Genomic DNA, 18179 nt, shown 5'->3' with positions numbered 1-18179 from the left:
AATCTTTTTATTTTATTCTAAAAAAAAAAAAAAAAAAAAAAAAAAGCTTTTCAATGTTATTTTTGGAATATATTTCAAAATTTGAGGATAAAAATGGAAAATTACCAGATTTTAAAAATAAAATAAAAAGAAATTGCTGTGGCTTATTCCAAAAATATATCTAAAATATAATCATAGTGAAAAAATAAAAAAATAAAAAATAAAAAGAATTGGCACATGGGGAACCTTCAACCAAAACCATGCATGCACAAATTATCGATGGAGGTTTCTGAGCGATAATCTCTCCTTCTCGGTTAGCTCGGAGCTTGAACGTTGATCGATCGAGGAGCTTCCATCGCTGAATGATTGACGATGATGATCAATTTCAGAGAATTGAATCAATTCCGCGATCTCCACTTGGTTTCGACCTTTCTCCCTAATTCAACATTTTCCTTTCACTTTCCTTTGTTTTCTTCCATTTTCTTTTCCTCCAAATTCTCCTCTCTTTTTGTTTTCCGTCTTCTTGTTCATGTTTTATTTTTCCTGAAATTCGAATCTGATTGCTGATACGCATTGTTAATTTGTCTCTGTTTATATATACACACATTGATCGAATTTGAAATTTCAGAGGACGACGTTTCGCGTGTTGAATGATTTCATTCATGTTTGAGGATGTTTGTGGTTTCTGATTTCATGTGTTTTGGCTAACCAATCGAGTTTTTGAGATCCTTGAGTCGAAGACATCGGCTGTGTGTCTTCGGGGCGATTTGATCTAATTATGGAGGTTCGGATTGAATGATCTGGTTCTTCATGGGATTGTTAGGGATCGATTCGTATGTTGGAATTAGAGATTGGTAAATTGATGGGGAACATATGTGTAGGACCAGGCAACAATGGATTCTTGAAATCTGTTACGGCCGCAGTATGGCCAAGCCGGCCAACGGATGATGGCCTTCCTCCACCCAAGGATGGAACTGACAGCAAAAGTAAGACAAACGGGAGTTCTGATTCATCTAAAAACGCCGATGCTCCCAAGGATTCAGATCCCCAAAGTGATGTTCAAAATACGCCGCCTGAAACGGTAAAAATTGGTAATAATGAGGTGAAAATGCGTAGTAATGAATCACACAAAGCAGTGGAACGCGAGATGTCGTCTAGAGTGATTAAAAACGAAACCAGGGCACCGGAGGGTGCAAGATCGAAGAAGACCACTCCTATGAAGAGAGTATCGAGCGCAGGGCTTCAAGCTGATTCGGTATTAGGGCGAAAAACAGATAATATTAAGGATCATTACACATTGGGGCGGAAGCTCGGACAAGGGCAGTTCGGGACAACGTTTCTTTGTGTGGAAAAGACATCCGGGAAAGAATTTGCCTGCAAATCTATAGCGAAAAGGAAATTGACCACGAAAGATGATGTGGAGGACGTCCGAAGAGAGATACAGATAATGCATCATTTAGCTGGTCATCCTAATGTGATACAGATTGTGGGGGCCTATGAGGACGCTGTGGCAGTTCATGTCGTAATGGAGCTTTGTGCAGGTGGGGAATTGTTTGATAGGATTATACAGAGGGGCCACTATACAGAGAAAAAAGCGGCTGAATTAGCCAGAACCATAGTCGGTGTTGTCGAAGCATGTCATTCTTTGGGTGTCATGCATCGAGATTTAAAACCAGAGAATTTTCTTTTCATCGGTCAAGAAGAAGAGTCTGCACTTAAGACCATAGATTTTGGGCTCTCCATGTTCTTTAGGCCAGGTAACAATTTAATAACAACTGATTCTTTTAGTTTGATGCAATAGTTTCTTGAAATCATCCTCCTCAAGGTTAATTATTTTAGATCTTGCCTGGGTTGGTTTTGTTTGGATGAATTAGTTTGATTTTGCCAGATTTCACAAAATAATATGCATTTAATTAGAGAAATTTTTTTCTGATGTATCATGATTTTTTCGTAAAATTTGAATTACTACATGTATAGCAAAGCTTTGCATATTTCTGTCGGATTGTTTCAAGGGACACATTATTTGAGATCCCACATCGGTTGGGAGGAGAACGAAACATCTTTTATAAGGGTGTGGAAACATCTCCCTACCAGTCGTATTTTAAAAACCTTGAAGAGAATCTCGAAAAGGAAAGCTCAAAGAGGACAATATCTGCTAGCGGTAAGTTTGGGCTGTTACACGTTGGGTATTGGTTCTGACGATCAGATAAACTTTCACAGTTAGAAGCATGTATAGGCAAGCAGTGATGGTACAATTACATTAATTTAAGATTATTCTTCATGAATAATGATGTTCAGGAAGAAATTTCATTGCAATGAGAGGTTTATTCGTTAACATTAGGTTATTTGTCTCCAATCTGTATCTGATTCCTTTTTAGTCTGACTGGAAATAGCGTCTTCTCAGGTGAAATTTTCACGGATGTGGTTGGTAGCCCTTATTATGTTGCCCCAGAAGTATTGCGGAAGCTTTATGGGCCAGAATGTGATGTATGGAGCGCTGGAGTTATCATATATATTTTACTAAGTGGTGTGCCTCCGTTCTGGGATGGTGAGTTTCTGGATTTTCCAGCTACTAAATAGTGTTTTCATAGGTAACCAACTTTAGATACATAGATTATGTAAATAAAATTCTTGTTGTGTTTGGTGTCCAGAGACGGAGCAAGGAATATTTGAGCAGGTTTTGAAAGGTGACCTTGACTTTGTATCAGAACCGTGGCCTAGTATATCTGGGGATGCAAAAGATTTAGTGCGGAGAATGCTTCTACGAGATCCCAAAAAAAGACTAACAGCCCACGAAGTTCTTTGTAAGTTCAATCTTTGGTGCACGCACTCATAATTGTCTCACCATAGTACCGAAAAGTTTTCACTAATTTCTGAAAATTCAAGTTAAGATTCTTCGATGTGGATCCTTGATTATTGTAATTTGGTTTCAACTATGGATCTAAAATGATATGGTTTTCATTGTTATTTGTTACCTGTAACAATTATTCTTACTGGTTTCTTAGTATATCACAATGTCAGTATGTTTAATTTGCTTTCTAATAGGACCGTGATTTTGCAGGCCACCCATGGGTGAAAGCTAATGGAGTTGCTCCTGACAAGCCTCTTGATTCAGCTGTTCTTAGTCGTTTGAATCATTTCTCTGCCATGAACAGGCTCAAGAAAATAGCAATTAGAGTGAGTGCTCATCTTACAGCTCTATGATTCAGGAGATCCAACGAACTGCCAGATAGCATGGCTTGCAGTGTTGAATGTGCATCTACCAAACACATTTTGTACGAACATAAAAATGCATATAACGACTTGAATTAATTTTGGTGAAGCAACTATGAAAGTGTTTCCTTGATTTATAGTTTGTGTTTTCGTTGCTTGAGATCTTTTTCCTAAAGTTTTCATCAACCTGGCTCAAGATCCTTTCTGAAGGCTATTGTTTTGATTATGTTCTCAATTCCGGTGAGGGACTTTGCTCAACCTGTTTTCCATTTGTAGGTTATTGCAGAGAGCCTTTCTGAAGAGGAAATTGCTGGCCTCAAAGAGATGTTTAAGATGATAGACACGGACAATAGTGGCCAAATAACCCTTGAGGAATTGAAGCGTGGCTTGGAAAGAGTGGGCGCTAATCTTAAGGATTCTGAAATTAATGGGTTAATGCAAGCTGTAAGTGATGCTATATTCTAAAATAGTTACACATATTAAGAGAAAAATATTTTCGCTACAGAAGCATAACGCATATTTCTTTTATTATATCTACTGAGATAAATTGTTCATGGTACATTCCAACGTCCTGAAACTCCTTTGTTATCAGTGAACTGAATGTTACTGAATACTCTGATTCATATGGTTTTAAGTATTCTTTCAATTCAATATTTCAGGCGGATGTCGATAATAGTGGTACCATAGAATATGGTGAGTTTGTAGCTGCAATGCTCCATTTAAACAAGGTTCAGAAAGAGGACCATCTCTTTGCTGCCTTCTCATACTTCGACAAAGATGGAAGTGGATACATCACACAGGACGAGCTCCAACAAGCTTGCGAAAAGTTCGGTTTGTCAGACATCCGCTTAGAAGATATTATGCATGAAGTTGACCAGGATAATGTAATTTTTATCCTCTTGATTATCTAGTCTTATTGACTCCCTTTCTTGCTTGAATGACCATGAAATAGAGAAGGGTTGCCTTCCATTCTTATAACCATGCCTTTGATTTCTTTTCAGGATGGTCGAATAGATTACAGCGAGTTTGTGGCTATGATGCAAGACACTGGTTTTGGTCGGAGGTGAGTGTAAAGCTGCGTGACGATTGGAATTAGGGAAGGCCTTTAGGCTTAACTATTAACATGCCTAATTCTGGTTCCCGACCAAGAAGACGATTTTATTTATTTTCTGGCCAGTAGGCCCAATACCATTTTCTTTTTTAATAGTTAGAGGTTGAAATTAATGCTGTTTGTAAAGATGACAGGCTTCAGAGGGAGAGTTAGTTTCTTGTTACTGTTATTGTTTTTCTTGTCCATATCGATTTGTTTTATATTGAGCAATTAATTTGGAATAGATTTCAAGTTTTTTAATTGAAAATGCTGATCATTCTTTAATTCTTGTTCTTTGTTATATGATTATGGGGGGTACTATTTTTTATTATTGTACAAGGACTACTCTGCTCAGTTACTGTTGACTGACTGTCTTTGCTGAAGACATGATACTGATAATAGTGGTTTCAACATGTGACTTGAGAATTACTACAACACTGCCTCATTGAGTATCTTCACGTAAGTTCTTCTCTTTAACTATAAGATATCGTCTGAGATAATGAACATGATTTTCTTCCCTTTTCTTTTCTTTCTTCTTTCTTCTTTTTTGGGGGTGGGGTGGGGACTAGAAATCCTTCCTTGTTTAGTTGGGTGTAATTGAGAGCTCAAGATATAATGAATACTTTAGGTATGTTGGATTACCAGCAGAAACCATTTTTTGTTTCCAACTTCTCATGTGAATTACCATTGAAGGAGGAACAGGATATGGAGCAACAATAACAATTCAGTGATTTTGGAAAGGATGGGATATCGCTTTCTTGTCAGGTTCTATGCTTCTAATGATTCTCATCTTCTCTTAATAGATTGCCTGCGAGCTGTGACTTCCTTTGTGTGAAACCTGGCACCACTGGTTTATTCCTTTAATTTTTATTTTTTATATTAACATCATCTACAGTTTCTTCTATTTGAGAACAGTTATCCATGTTTTTCCTTTTTGTTTTAGTTACCACAACCATCTACTTTCATAAATGCTACACATCTGCTTTTTAATTGTGAACATGTATTGTTGATATGGCAGAATTCGTATATAAACCTTTTATTCAATTATCAGTTCCCTTGATAAGATGACAACGGGTGACATGCTAACACGACAAGGCGTGTAAAACCTGTATTTGTTTGGTTTTTTTGTTTGGCATCAAGACATACCATTCATCTTGCCCCTGTATTGATTCAAATAATGTACCAGCTATCCATAAAGTTGCATAGCACACTCATATGAGTTTCGTTTCCTAGTTATTTGTCGTATTACAAGCATGTACATGCATTGTTTTATTAATTCTAGGTGTCCGGCAATAACCATGTGCCAATAAATGTTAGTACTTCACTGTGGTCAATTTTATGTTTGACAAGCTTTTCTGATTGTGGATGGTCGACAAAAGCTGGTAGAGTTTCTTGCATATGTGGAAGGTTTTCCTAAACGTTAAGCTATATCATTTACTTGCAACAGTTCACAAAGTTACCGTAAGGCAAATTTGCCAAGGATCTGAAAGGTAAAATTCTACCCTGAAATTGAGTTGAAGCATACAAATTTAGGAGTTCTTCGTTGAAATTGACTGATCTATTCTTGAGAGATTCTCAAAAGTTGTGTAAGTTGTATTATATAATTGAGCTGGCTTATAGTGTGGATTATGCATCTCGTTTATTTTGTTTCAGTTAATTTTGATATCATAATCTCACGCTCTTATCTGGATCTGAATATTAATGGATATTTTCAGTTTTAAATCCCATGTTTACCTTAATAACCAAGGGCCCCTCTACTTCAGTCATGGCTGGCTGAAGCACATGATTTTTTTGTTGTGGACTAAATAGCACATGATCTCTGACCTAACACTATTTTTTTTTTCTTCCTTTTTCTTCTTTCTTTCAGTCTTTCTTCTTTTTCACATAACTGGCCTTTTCTTTTTACTTTTCAATAACCTCAATACAGTTAGGTTTTCCCTTCATTTTCAAGCCTCTTTCCAGCAGATGAAAGTGGGAGAAGGTAATGAAAAAAGTTGTCCAATCCCCACCAACCGCTGTCACCTTCTAATCAGTTACCTTTCTGTTTGTCATTTCACCTCTCGCACCATATGAACCATTTTGTTGCTGTTTCTTTCCTCCCTATCATCAAAAACTTTCCACATTTAATACACACAGAAGGAAAGAGCAGCGTTGTGACCTACACACTTTTGACAAATGCAGAAGGTCCCTAGATTACACAAAAACATCTTTGAATAGTGAATTCTGTACAATATTCAGTGACCACCTACCACTAATCTTCGGTCGGAGGGGTCTATTGCACAAAAACGCCGGGATGTAGGTGTTCGAAAAAAATGCCTATTTTGAATTGGTTGGCCTTGATTTCAAATCTTAGTTTCCTACTTAGCACTGTTTGATTTAAAATGGTTTTAACTTGATGTTGTTTGTTAGAACATCTTTCTCTAATGATCTTGTTGGCAGAGAATTATTCCAAGCTATCTCTTCTTTGGTTGGTGCTTCCAAGTCCACACATGTCATGTGGATGATGATGCCTCTTGGTGGCCTTCATCGCCTTTGGCTTTGCATGTGATAAGTCAAGCAAGTCACCTAAAAGTAGGTTTCTTAACTTTCTAATTCTTTTCCTTTTCTCGTACTATTAATGGATGTATATTGTTGAACATTTTAATTATTATCTTCTCTTGTTATTATTATTATTATTAATAATGGATATTTGTAGTATTTATATTGGTACTTATCACTTAATTGTCAAATTTTATAATTAGGTGGGCAATTTTTCATAATTAAAGGTGCAAATTAAATTAAAGACTACGGCACAATTAAATCTATACGTTAAAAGAAGATATTTAAGAATGAATAACAAAGTTAAAATTTGATTGAATTTTGTCATAGGATAAAATTGTTGGTTAGATCGTTAGAGTCATATATATCTATATATATTTTTTCATAACGATGAGTTTCTAATTTTTGGTTTAAATTCTATATTTTGGTAATTAAACTTTTGATCTTTAAAATTTTCAAATTTCTATTTTGATCTTGGATTGTTCTATTTAGTTTCTAAATTTTGAAAATATCGATTTTAATGTGAACATTATAAATCAATCATATTAATTATCCATTTTTATATTCCTAACCAATTAGTAATGTAATTTTGAATATATGTATTGACATGTTAAATTATAATAGACATTAACCTTAAAACAAAATTAAAAGTTTAAGGATCATATTAAACTTAAAATGCATTGTCTATATCAAAATTTGTTTAGTTTATTTTTTCAATTAAAAATATATTAAAGAAATGTTTCAAAATTACTAGTTCAGATAAACTAGTTCTATGAATAAATATATTAATTATTTTAGGCCTCATAATTGTGGGTGGAAGATTTGGAATTACACATTCTCAAATTCTTGTTAAAAAATCCTACAAAACATCCTTTCTAAAAATAAATAAATTATTAGTAAAACCTTTTTTTTTTAAATAAGAATAATAACTTACTAAAAATTTTCGAGGAAAAAAAAACAAGTATGTTGACTTGATAAAATTGAAGTAATTAAACCTAAATACGAAATTTGACAATTTGGGCAAACCTTTGAATTGATTGATTGATTGCACTGAAATTGGAGAAATGTTTTAAAATTCCAATTCCACTACAAACAATTTAGTGCTTTTTAAATAAATTAAATTAAAAATATACCAAAAATAGTCAAATCTTGATAACGAAAGCCAAAAAGATTTCGTTTGGCAAAAAAAAAATTAAAAAACACATATTTCCTTTTCTTTTTTTTTTCAAAAAAGAAGATACGATTAAACGTCCCATCCTAAATGCGTGATCTATAAATCCACGTGGAAGGACCACGTTCAAATTCCGTTATCCTTGTGCCACGTGTCGCTGATTCCGGTGATGACTGACAGCCAGTCACCCTATTCTAGCTGTCACGTAACAATTCGTTCTTTCTAATCCTGAAACGTGGCAAGAGAATGACGGGTAAGCTGGCTTCCATTTTCTTTTTTCTTTTTTCTTATTTTCGAATTTTAAAAGACTTAAAATATATTTTCCTGTACAAGTCAATGCCAAAGATATTTAAAGCTGGGAGTTTTGATAATTGTTTGGAATAAAGTTTTCTTTTCCTTTCTAATTAAAAAAAAAATTATTTAAAATTTATAAATCTATTTAACCCAAACTAAACCGATACGATTTATAGACCAAATTTATTAATTTAATTTATAAAAAATGGAGGGGCCGGTGACAGAGAAGAAGGTCACGTCCCTGTCACGTGGTATTACCTGATGAATCGGGCACCGGCTTTTCTGTATTACATTTTTCGAACCAAATAATAATAATAATAATAATAATAAATAAATAAATAAATTGAAGGGTGGGGTTTTAAATGCGTTTGCTTTGGCATTACCCATCAAAACGACAACTCTTTGCCTTTTCCCACTTGGTACTTTTCATCTCTCAATTCTTGTTTATCCATTTATTTATTAAAATTCATATTTCTATTTCTCAATTTTTATATTTTATTTTTTTAATTTAAGTCTTTTATAGGATTAGAATCGTATGTAATTTATATTATTAAATTATATTTAAATTTTAATTATAACATCACTAATCTCATTTATTTTTTAAACTTCTATCTAGTTGGGTAATTTTGAGCTAAAATAGTAATTAAATAAAAGGATTAATAAAATATTAATAATTAAAGGGTGAAACGTGGCAGATTGTGGTGGGTGGAGGATGAGCAATCACTCAACCAAAAGACATCTCTTAGTGCTTACCATTAGCTCTAAAATTTTCTTAATATTTAAAAAAAAAAATTAAATTAAATTAAATAATAAGTTAAAAAAATTATATTCATTACTTTTTGCATTAATTGTCAAAAGGTCCATAAATATTATATATATTATTGATTATTTTATTTTATTTTGTTTTATTCGTTTAATTACGAGATAAACTATTTTTCTTCGTTTTTGTTTCTTCTTATCTATTTATTATCTTCTTTTTTACTGGTCACTATCGTCATCTGTTTTTTCCTCTCCGGCATTGTTTTTTTTCGATTATTCAATTAATGAACTTTTAATATATATATATATTTTTTTTTAAAGATAAAAAACTCGATAAGCCATGAACGGCCAAATTTAAATTTCGCCACTAAAAAAATAAAATATTATATTTTACTTGTTTTAATAAATCTTTCTTAATGTTATTTAATTACTGTAATTATTAATTAATGCTAAGTTAGTAATAACTAAACAATCATATTTATTCACTCAAAATTCTCTCAATTATTATACATTTTATTTCATTCCCACGTTAAAATGAATTTGGCTATAATTCTTATCCTCATCCTAAGTTTAAATCCTACGGGACTTTCTAATTTTAGATACCCATTTAAAACATGAAATTTATACGAGAATCATCAACTCGTGTTGACTACGTCTCTGCTTTTTGTACACACTGCTTATCGCTCCTACTGATTGAATGATTAGGTGAAGTGTCCGGATCGCGGCGACGTGAGCAGTGCATTGCTAATAACGTTGCAAGACGTCCACTGAACTTTGTCATTTAGAGGAAGGAGAAGTCCTAACAAGATTTCATTTTTTATATCTAAACATCAAACGACCCGTGAACACGAACAATTCCGTGCATAATTTTTACTCTCGAATATAAATATTGATTTTTAATTATAATAAGCTCGAGTTAGAATATAATTTAATCCGTCTCTTTGAAATAGGAGAAAAGTTCTAGAGACTTAGATATAATATGAGGCATTAAAGACGGAGAGGATATGTGTTTAATGATGAGTGGATAAGATCTTAATGCCACAACTCATTCCTTGTTTATGACACAAATTTTAAATCAAAATATTAAGACATCTAATTAATTAAATTATAAGTTTAATTTTGTAATTTTGATTTTTTTTTAAGTGTCTAATAAATCTTTAAATTTGTTTAATATATTTAAATATATTATTAATTTTTAAAATGTTATTAAATAAATAGTTATTGGGTGTATGTACAAGACACCCTAATTCATTTAAAAAAAAAAAAAAAGTAAACATCAAAGTGGATGAAAACAAGCTTCCAAAAGCTTTGTTGAGTTCCTTTGTGGAGAGGTAATGTAAGAAGAAAGAATGGCCTCACATTTGGCCACCAAAAGGGACCTCAAACTCGAACACAATTTTTTTTTTCACGACCACATTCATATATGTTAAACTCGGTCTCATCTTTTTTTTTTCTTTCAATTTAGTCCCTTAAGTTGTTACATTTTTCAATCATGCCCTTCGTCTCGGTAAGGGTTAAATTCAAGGGCTACTTACAAAAAAGAAACGAAACGTAAAATACGAAAATTGTAAACAGGTACACGTGTACGGCTAAGATGGTAGGGCTGTTTGAGAAGGATTGATGCTTAGGTGAGATAGTACAAAGTGTGTTTCCTCCTAAAAATCTATTAATATCATGGGCAGAAATATGGGATATTGGGCAAATTTGAAATATGGGATATAACATAAGGGTGTTTTTGGTAGTGAAAAATGAACTGTTTCTTCCTCTTATTGCTGTTTATATAAGAAGTGAATGTGTACCATTGAAGGTGCAATAGATTGAGCCAACTCTTTCTCTCTCTATAAGTTCTTCACTTCTGAATCTCCCCTCTCCTTCAACATCACAAAAAAGGTATGGTCAATATGAACTAAAAATAAATCTTCTTTCACAATTATGAATGTCAAACCAATATTTTTATGTCAACACTAGGAAGAAAGAAGGTTGGAGGCGACATGGAGAAGCCAACGAGTTCATTAGCCCTAGCGAGGACGAAATCCGATCAACTTTTGGAGAAGGTGGCAGCAGCATTCAAGTCTCCGACGTCGAGCAGCGAGGTGAACGGTGGGGTGGTGGGGGAGAGTGGCAGCACAACCCTCTCGAGGAAGTCGAGTAGGCAGACGTTGACAGCTCCTTCACCAGGGCGTGGCAGTGGCAGCGGTGGTCGAAACACACACATCAGGAAGTCCAGGAGTGCACAGCTGAAGCTGGATTTGGATGATTTGGGCAGTGGTGCAGCTTTGAGTAGAGCTTCAAGTGCTAGCTTGGGTTTGTCATTCTCCTTCAATGGCTTCACTTTGCCACCTGATGAAATTGCAGATTTTAAGCCATTCAGTGATGAAGATATACGTAAGTCGTTCTTAATTTTATATTTTGCTAATTTCAAAGATTTTTCATCTTTGTCGTCGTCTTGTTCATCATCATCTACTTTCTTGTCATGTTCGTGTTTTCGTCCAACTTTTTTGATATGGTCCACACAATGTGTTGAGTAAGGCAGAAAGAGTTGAAGATGAGAGAGCGTTCCGGTATGAGTCATTCGGAAGAGTTCGCTAGAAACCTATACTCAATTTTTTCTGGTCCCCTTTTTGTTTGATAAAGAGAAAGTGTCATGGTTTCCCTCACAATGGGAAAACTAAAAATGGGTGTAGCAATAAAAGCTCTCAAATCTTGTGGTTGTCTATGTCTGACCTTCTGCCTCTCTCTCTCTCTCTCTCTCTAGTCATACCAATTTATGTTCATAATACTTAAAACTTAGAATAAAATAAATTACTCTTGTTTTATATTTTAGTGTACTTTTTGGCTCTATCGTTAATAACCCTCCGAATTCAAGTACTCTAGGTACAAATTCAGAGTTTTTCCCTCACTCGATCTGAAAGAATGTTCTAAAAGAATGTTTCGTTTCCCTCTCCCATCAATGTGAGATCTCACAATTCATCCTCATTCATAGCCCAGCGTCCTCTATGACACACCGCCCAATGTCCACCCCATTTGGGGTTAAGTGTCTTCGCTGGCACATCGTCCAATATCTAGCTTTGATACCATTTGTAACAGTCCAACCCCACCGCTAGCAGATATTGTCCTTTTTGGGTTTTCCCCTTCGGGCTTCCCCTCAAGGTTTTTAAAACGTGTCAGCTAGGGAGAGGTTTTCACACCCTTATAAAGAATACTTCGTTCCCCTCTCCAACCGACGTGGGATCTCACACAAACTTGAAAAGGAAAAGGCTATTAGTTGGAACTTGGAATCAAACTTGCAGAGTGACCCATGGCCCACAAATTTAGATATGTTTTGTGTTATTTAATGGAAAAGTCAAGTCCTTGAAGACTTAAATTTCATATATTTATAGGCTCAAATTCCCTACCTACCTTTGACTCCTGCCCTGTATATCTAGTTGACATTTTTTACTCTTCCCGACTGCTTTTAGTCCATTATTAGCTACCAAAAAATGTTAATAAGGCACTAGGTGTATGTTAGTCACTAATTAAGGAATTCGTTATAAATAGAGTGAATCAAGCTCGAGTTAACTCGGAAGGGAGAGGTCCGAGTTCATCAAACTACATGGGGGTGTTCGTTTGAATTTTCGTATTTTGCAAGTTATCAAGTATATTTTCAAGAATCAATCAAGTAGCTTGGGGTAAAGTCCCAATTCAACCGTTTAACGTCTATATGCATATAATATAACAGCAGAGGATGTAGAAGCAGGAACAGGCAAGAACAAATTTCAAACAGAACCAACCATGCCCATTCAGCTCAAGGTAAATAAAGTGTTCTTTCATCATTGAAATACAGTGATTTCTCCCACAAAACATGGCCACCTAAATCTTTGATAATAAAAAAAAAAAAACAACAAAAAGACAAAAAAACAAAGAATGTTTTCAGAATTGTATGTGTTGTTTTTGTTGATAGCAAATGAACTTATGTCTATCTATTTGGACAGGCAAAAGACAGGAAGATTGATGTAGAGATAAAAGCACAACCCCCATAGAACATGGCTAAGCTAGCATGCAAATTATAGCATGGTCAGGTTCAGTCTTGTACGAGGTTTCATTTTATATGATAATTCATGTACAAGACTCATCCCATCTTTCCACCTAACTTAGAGAACATAAAAAGCAGCAGAAACATAACTAAAAAACTTCAAAAGGATAATTGTCTTGTAATCTTAGATTAGCTCATTTTTTTAAATATTTAGTTCATGCTCGTCAAGAGAATCGGGTTGTTTTAAGACTCGAAGAAGCTAATTCAACGCTTACGGACCTACTTCCATTTCTTTAGGAAAACATAGCCATCTCTAACTTTTACTGAACTCATCCTATTGTCTGGATCAAATATTTTGCAGTTCACGGATGTTACTTATAAAGTAATCATAAAAGGATTGCGGACAAATGTGGAGAAGGAGATTTTGAATGGTATTACCGGTTTAGTAAACCCTGGTGAAGTTCTGGCGTTAATGGGACCTTCAGGAAGTGGCAAGACAACATTGCTCAATCTGCTTGGAGGACGGCTCATACGGTCTACAGTTGGTGGTTCGATTACGTACAATGATCAGCCATACAATAAGTTCCTGAAAAGCAGGCAAGATTTCTAGTCAGAGTTCATGATACAATTAGAAAATACAGATGTAGAACGGTAATTAAGAAAATAAAATGGCATTACAGGGTAGGATTCGTGATGCAGGAGGACGTTCTGTTTCCCCACCTGACGGTGAAAGAAACATTGAGATATGCAGCTTTGCTTCGACTGCCAAAAACATTGACGAAAGAGCAGAAGGAAAAGCGTGCGGTCGATGTCATATATGAGCTGGGCCTTGAAAGGTAAGGATTTGCAGCTTTTTCTAATGGAAGCATAAGATGTTCATCCTTCTAGATTAGGCGCTCACCGATATAGCCTCTGCAGGTGCCAGGATACAATGATTGGTGGCTCCTTTGTCCGTGGAGTTTCAGGTGGAGAAAGGCGTCGAGTCTCTATAGGCAATGAGATTCTAATCAATCCGTCACTGCTGTTTCTTGACGAACCGACATCGGGCTTGGATTCTACAACTGCATTGAAAATTGTTCAGATTTTACATGAGATAGCTGAAGTATATATCATCAATGCACGTTCTTCTTCTGTTTTGCTGATTAACTTCATCATAGAATGATTTAAGTTTTTCTTCAATGGCAGGCGGGGAAGACCGTGGTGACAACGATTCATCAACCATCAAGCAGACTATTTCATAAATTTGACAAGCTAATTCTTCTTGGAAAGGGAAGCTTGATCTATTATGGCAAAGCAGCTGAAGCAATAAATTATTTCTCATCTATAGGATGTTCCCCACTAATTGCAATGAATCCTGCTGAATTCTTGCTTGATCTTGCAAATGGTAACCTGAATGATGTGTCTGTTCCATCAGAGCTAGAGGATAAGGTGCAAATAGAGAATTCTGAGGCTGACAATACACAGGATAAACCTTTACCAGTTCTTGTGCAAGAGGTATGTTTAATCTCGACTTCTTTAGCTTTGATTTTAATACGATGGATTGATTCGAATACAATAATCTTTGCAGTATCTGGTGGAGGCTTACGAGACGAGAATTGCAGAAACAGAAAAGAGGGAGATGTTGGTACCTCTAACGCTCGATGAAGAGTTGAAATCGAAGGTAACATATTCAAAAAGGCAATGGGGAGCAAGCTGGTGGGAACAATACTCGATTCTGTACCGAAGAGGAATCAAAGAAAGACGCCATGAATACTTCAGCTGGCTGAGAATCACTCAAGTTCTCGTCACCGCCATAATTTTAGGATTACTGTGGTGGCATTCGGATAGCAGCACTCCAAAAGGCTTGCAAGATCAGGTAATTCAACTCCTCCATTGTTGTACAAACTTTGAAGCTTGAAATTAAGCTTTGATTTTCTGTTCATGAATGTAATAAGATAAAATTACATTTTGTAGGCAGGATTATTGTTCTTCATAGCAGTGTTCTGGGGTTTCTTCCCTGTGTTCACAGCAATATTCACATTTCCTCAAGAAAGGGCAATGCTGAGCAAAGAAAGAGCAGCAGATATGTATAGATTGAGTGCTTACTTTTTGGCAAGAACCACTAGTGATCTTCCTCTTGATCTCTTGCTGCCTATCCTTTTCCTTCTCGTTGTCTACTTCATGGCAGGCCTAAGGCTTAGTGCTGCTCCTTTCTTCCTCACCATGGTCACTGTCTTCCTCTCCATTGTGGCTGCTCAGGTATGCCTTCTTCTTCTTCTTTGGAGCTCATTTGGTTTGTTTGGAAGACTAATGTGAAGGAACTCTTCCAACATAGGGGCTTGGTTTGGCCATTGGAGCTTCACTCATGGACGTCAAGAAGGCCACGACTTTCGCCTCCGTCACCGTCATGACCTTCATGCTTGCTGGTGGATTCTTCGTACAGGTAAGATTATATTCTATTTTAATCTCTAAACTTTGGTTTTTAGTTCATATACTTTGAACAAAGAACAAACCTGCATCTGTAGTCTTTGCTATCAACACTTTTGGGTGAAACTTCTGCAGCAAGTTCCAGTGTTTGTATCTTGGATCCGCTTTTTGTCGTTCAACTATCACACGTACAAGCTCCTTCTAAAGGTGCAGTACAATAACATCATACCTGCCGTGAACGGTATGAGAATGGACAATGGAGTAGTTGAGATTACTGCACTCGTCGCCATGGTTTTCGGGTATCGTCTCCTGGCTTACATTTCGTTGAGGAGGATAAGCCTTCACTCAGGAAGTTAATATAACAGAAACGCGTGATTCGGTACAAGAACATTCAGAGAATTGGTTTACTTGAGCTTGTTTTGAGTTGTTGCAAGGTCTAACAAATAGTAAGAATCTCCATTTTGGAAACTTTATTGGTATTGTACTCCTAAAAGAAGGAAACTTACCTTCCGAAACGGGTGATAGCATCGAAGGAAAAATGAACACGTTACTGTCAGTTTGGCTTGCTCACGGAGGTGCTTTCCACTTCAGCATCTAGCTAGAACAGTTGCATCCAAATATAGCCTGAAACAGTAGAGTTTAGTTCTCAATCCATGATCATAGAATGTTGGAAGAAGTTTTCATTTTCTTTCTAATAAGAGAAACATTCTGTTCAAATGTTCTTTTTTGGTCCAAACACTCCTTTTCTATTCGTCGACAAATTGGTTACTGACGCATGAATCGTAAATGTATAAATATGATGTGACCTACTCGTGATCTATCTCTAAACAGTTATCGCAGTGGTTGTTACTCAACTAATGTGAGAACCCACATTGGTCCGAGAGTAGAATGAGTCATTCCTTACCAAGGTGTGGAAACCTCTCCCTAGTAAACACATTTTAAATCCGCGAGGCTGACAGCAATACGTAACGGGTCAAAGCAGACAATATTTACTAGCGGTGGGTTTAGGCTGTTACAAATGGTATCAGAGCCAGTCACCGGACGATGTGCCAGTGAGGACGCTGGGCCCCAAGGGGGTGGAATGTGAGATCCCACATCAATTGGAGAGTGGAACCGAACATTCTTTATAAGGATGAGGAAACCTCCACCTATCTGACGCGTTATAAAACCTTGAGGGAAAGCCCAAAGAAGACAATATTTGTAGCGGGCTTGGGTTGTTACCGTTAACAATGTAAAGCTACTGCAACATGACGGACACTGCATTCTCACATCAAAACTCCCGCCAAGGTCCTCAACCAACCGAGTAGCCAAAGAAGGACAGCATCCAAAATGGGGGATTTCTTTTCAATCCCTGTCAAAGTAGAAAGAATCAGGGCAGTGAAACTCTAGCCAAACTAAGAAGAAGCTAGATGCCATTAAAGAGGTAACCAGAACTCAGAACAAACGAGTTGTATAGTCTATAAAACAGGTAACTCATGTTAGATGAACACAACTCTCCACAAAACTTTGGACATAAGCTCTCGTGGCTTTACTTTGGGCTTCCACAAAAGGCCTTATGCCAATGGGGAGAGTATTCCTTGATTATAAACTCATCATCATCCATGTGGGACTTTTATTCACCAACTCATTCCAGAGATTCCAGAGATGAGGATCAGCAAAGAAGTTCAGATCTTAAAGTTAAGCAAATCTAACAGCAATTGTCACTTTATATCACTGTATTGCATGAGCTAAACTAGTTTCAATAGACTACCCACATTAGTAAATAATCACCAAGAATCCGGAAAACTCGAAAGAGGTATATAGCTCACCAATATCTGCAGCTACTCGAACTTTTCAGTCCTCAAACTCGCCCCAGAAAAGCCTTCTGGATAACCCCAAATTCTTACGATTGAACTCAGAATTTCTCGCAGATCGCTCTCTGCAATACTCATCGGAGATTAATTAGGGATTATGGCATCTAGGTTTGTTCCTATCTAGAATTCGGGCGTTGCCCAGATGAGAACACAGAGAAGCTTTATACACCAAGACCAAGTCACTGAGCTTGTAGCCAGCGGATTGAGAAGTGAACGCCAACCCTGGCATGGAAAGTGAGCGGACAACAGCCATTTTGATCGAACTGCAAAGGAAGCTAAACCAGAGGTAGGGTTTTGATTCGAACCCATGATTTCTTTTCAAGATCACACAAAATGGGCGTCCGATTTGCTCTTCTTTAATCGCAGAACCAAAAATGGAAGCTGAAAAATGATTGTTGTGTGGTGCAATTACTTGGCTCGTGGGCGGCGCCGGCGGGTAATACATTTTCCTCGCGATAAATGGATTACATTATTTATGGAATATAACAATTACAAACTAAAATGTCATGTTTCTAAATTTGAAAGAACAAATCAAAATTTAATTAAAATATCAACCAAAATCACGGAGCCAATAAGTTTAAATATTAAAATCTAAAAGTGTATTTTACTCTATATTATAACTCAAATTTTATAAATCAAGCATAATGTCACACAAATATTAATATTAGGCTGAATATTATATAATTGATAATTATATTTAGATTGAATATTTATTAAAAAAAAAATTAATTGTTCATGACACGGCATCCACGTGTCACTTCTTGAAGATAACAGGTTCCATAATACAGCTGCCATACATGCATGATACAACAGCTTTACGTTTCCTTTTTCCTTTTTTTTTTTTTTTTTTTTTTTTTTTTTTTT

At 35.9% G+C, this 18179-nt stretch overlaps 2 protein-coding genes and 3 long non-coding RNA genes across 9 annotated transcripts; 2 read left to right on the top strand and 3 right to left on the bottom strand.

The window, feature by feature from the left end:
- The first annotated feature begins 212 nt into the window (after positions 1 to 212).
- Positions 213 to 4543, top strand: LOC111481601 (calcium-dependent protein kinase 20-like). Of its 2 annotated transcripts, none has more exons than XM_023127127.1 (7): positions 213 to 399; positions 2384 to 2527; positions 2631 to 2783; positions 3041 to 3156; positions 3469 to 3636; positions 3852 to 4076; positions 4194 to 4543. In XM_023127127.1, exons 1-7 carry the CDS (start codon positions 342 to 344, stop codon positions 4257 to 4259), a joined length of 930 nt encoding a protein of 309 aa, XP_022982895.1. In that variant the 5' UTR covers positions 213 to 341; the 3' UTR covers positions 4260 to 4543. The 2 variants fall into 2 exon arrangements, with proteins under 2 accessions (XP_022982895.1, XP_022982894.1); XM_023127126.1 differs by having other exon boundaries at positions 213 to 1736.
- Positions 4544 to 10840: 6297 nt separating this feature from the next.
- LOC111481808 lies at positions 10841 to 14641 on the bottom strand. 2 transcript variants are annotated; one of them, XR_002718080.1, is made up of 4 exons: positions 14534 to 14641; positions 13735 to 14458; positions 13495 to 13642; positions 10841 to 11384 (listed from the first exon to the last, which is right to left on the bottom strand). It is a non-coding gene; the product is annotated as an uncharacterized LOC111481808 (long non-coding RNA). The 2 variants fall into 2 exon arrangements; XR_002718081.1 differs by having other exon boundaries at positions 13735 to 14445.
- LOC111481583 (ABC transporter G family member 22-like) lies at positions 10911 to 16198 on the top strand. 3 transcript variants are annotated; one of them, XM_023127088.1, is made up of 11 exons: positions 10911 to 11429; positions 12763 to 12833; positions 13418 to 13653; positions 13737 to 13892; positions 13975 to 14158; positions 14242 to 14550; positions 14624 to 14911; positions 15010 to 15294; positions 15371 to 15478; positions 15598 to 15841; positions 15969 to 16184. In XM_023127088.1, the coding sequence occupies exons 1-10, from the start codon at positions 11000 to 11002 to the stop codon at positions 15817 to 15819; spliced, it is 2289 nt and encodes a 762-aa protein (XP_022982856.1). In that variant the 5' UTR covers positions 10911 to 10999; the 3' UTR covers positions 15820 to 15841; positions 15969 to 16184. The 3 variants fall into 3 exon arrangements, with proteins under 3 accessions (XP_022982856.1, XP_022982855.1, XP_022982857.1); XM_023127089.1 differs by adding an exon at positions 13016 to 13097 and having other exon boundaries at positions 11361 to 11429; positions 15598 to 16198; XM_023127087.1 differs by having other exon boundaries at positions 15598 to 16184.
- LOC111481810 lies at positions 14967 to 15640 on the bottom strand. Its single transcript, XR_002718084.1, has 3 exons — positions 15549 to 15640; positions 15142 to 15458; positions 14967 to 15052 (listed from the first exon to the last, which is right to left on the bottom strand). It is a non-coding gene; the product is annotated as an uncharacterized LOC111481810 (long non-coding RNA).
- Positions 16046 to 17795, bottom strand: LOC111481811. The gene is made up of 2 exons (XR_002718085.1): positions 17271 to 17795; positions 16046 to 16086 (listed from the first exon to the last, which is right to left on the bottom strand). It is a non-coding gene; the product is annotated as an uncharacterized LOC111481811 (long non-coding RNA).
- Between the last annotated feature and the right edge of the window lie 384 nt (positions 17796 to 18179).

Source organism: Cucurbita maxima, unplaced genomic scaffold (genome assembly GCF_002738345.1).
Source record: "Cucurbita maxima cultivar Rimu unplaced genomic scaffold, Cmax_1.0 Cma_Scf00007, whole genome shotgun sequence".
In the NCBI taxonomy this organism is placed as follows: Eukaryota; Viridiplantae; Streptophyta; class Magnoliopsida; order Cucurbitales; family Cucurbitaceae; genus Cucurbita; species Cucurbita maxima.
The sequence above is the reverse complement of the archived record's forward strand: the minus strand, read 5'-3'. Positions and strand labels throughout refer to the sequence as shown.

What these genes read in the sequence shown, in the direction of transcription:
- LOC111481601 (XM_023127126.1), top strand. Translation starts at nt 815, where the DNA reads ATGTTGGAATTAGAGATTGGTAAATTGATGGGGAACATATGTGTAGGA. An exon ending in CTCCATGTTCTTTAGGCCAG is followed by an intron (nt 1,737 to 2,383) that starts GTAACAATTTAA and finishes GCGTCTTCTCAG; the next exon opens with GTGAAATTTTCACGGATGTG. An exon ending in TGTGCCTCCGTTCTGGGATG is followed by an intron (nt 2,528 to 2,630) that starts GTGAGTTTCTGG and finishes TTTGGTGTCCAG; the next exon opens with AGACGGAGCAAGGAATATTT.
- LOC111481583 (XM_023127088.1), top strand. Translation starts at nt 11,000, where the DNA reads ATGTCAACACTAGGAAGAAAGAAGGTTGGAGGCGACATGGAGAAGCCA. An exon ending in AATAAGTTCCTGAAAAGCAG is followed by an intron (nt 13,654 to 13,736) that starts GCAAGATTTCTA and finishes ATGGCATTACAG; the next exon opens with GGTAGGATTCGTGATGCAGG. An exon ending in CAAAAGGCTTGCAAGATCAG is followed by an intron (nt 14,912 to 15,009) that starts GTAATTCAACTC and finishes TACATTTTGTAG; the next exon opens with GCAGGATTATTGTTCTTCAT.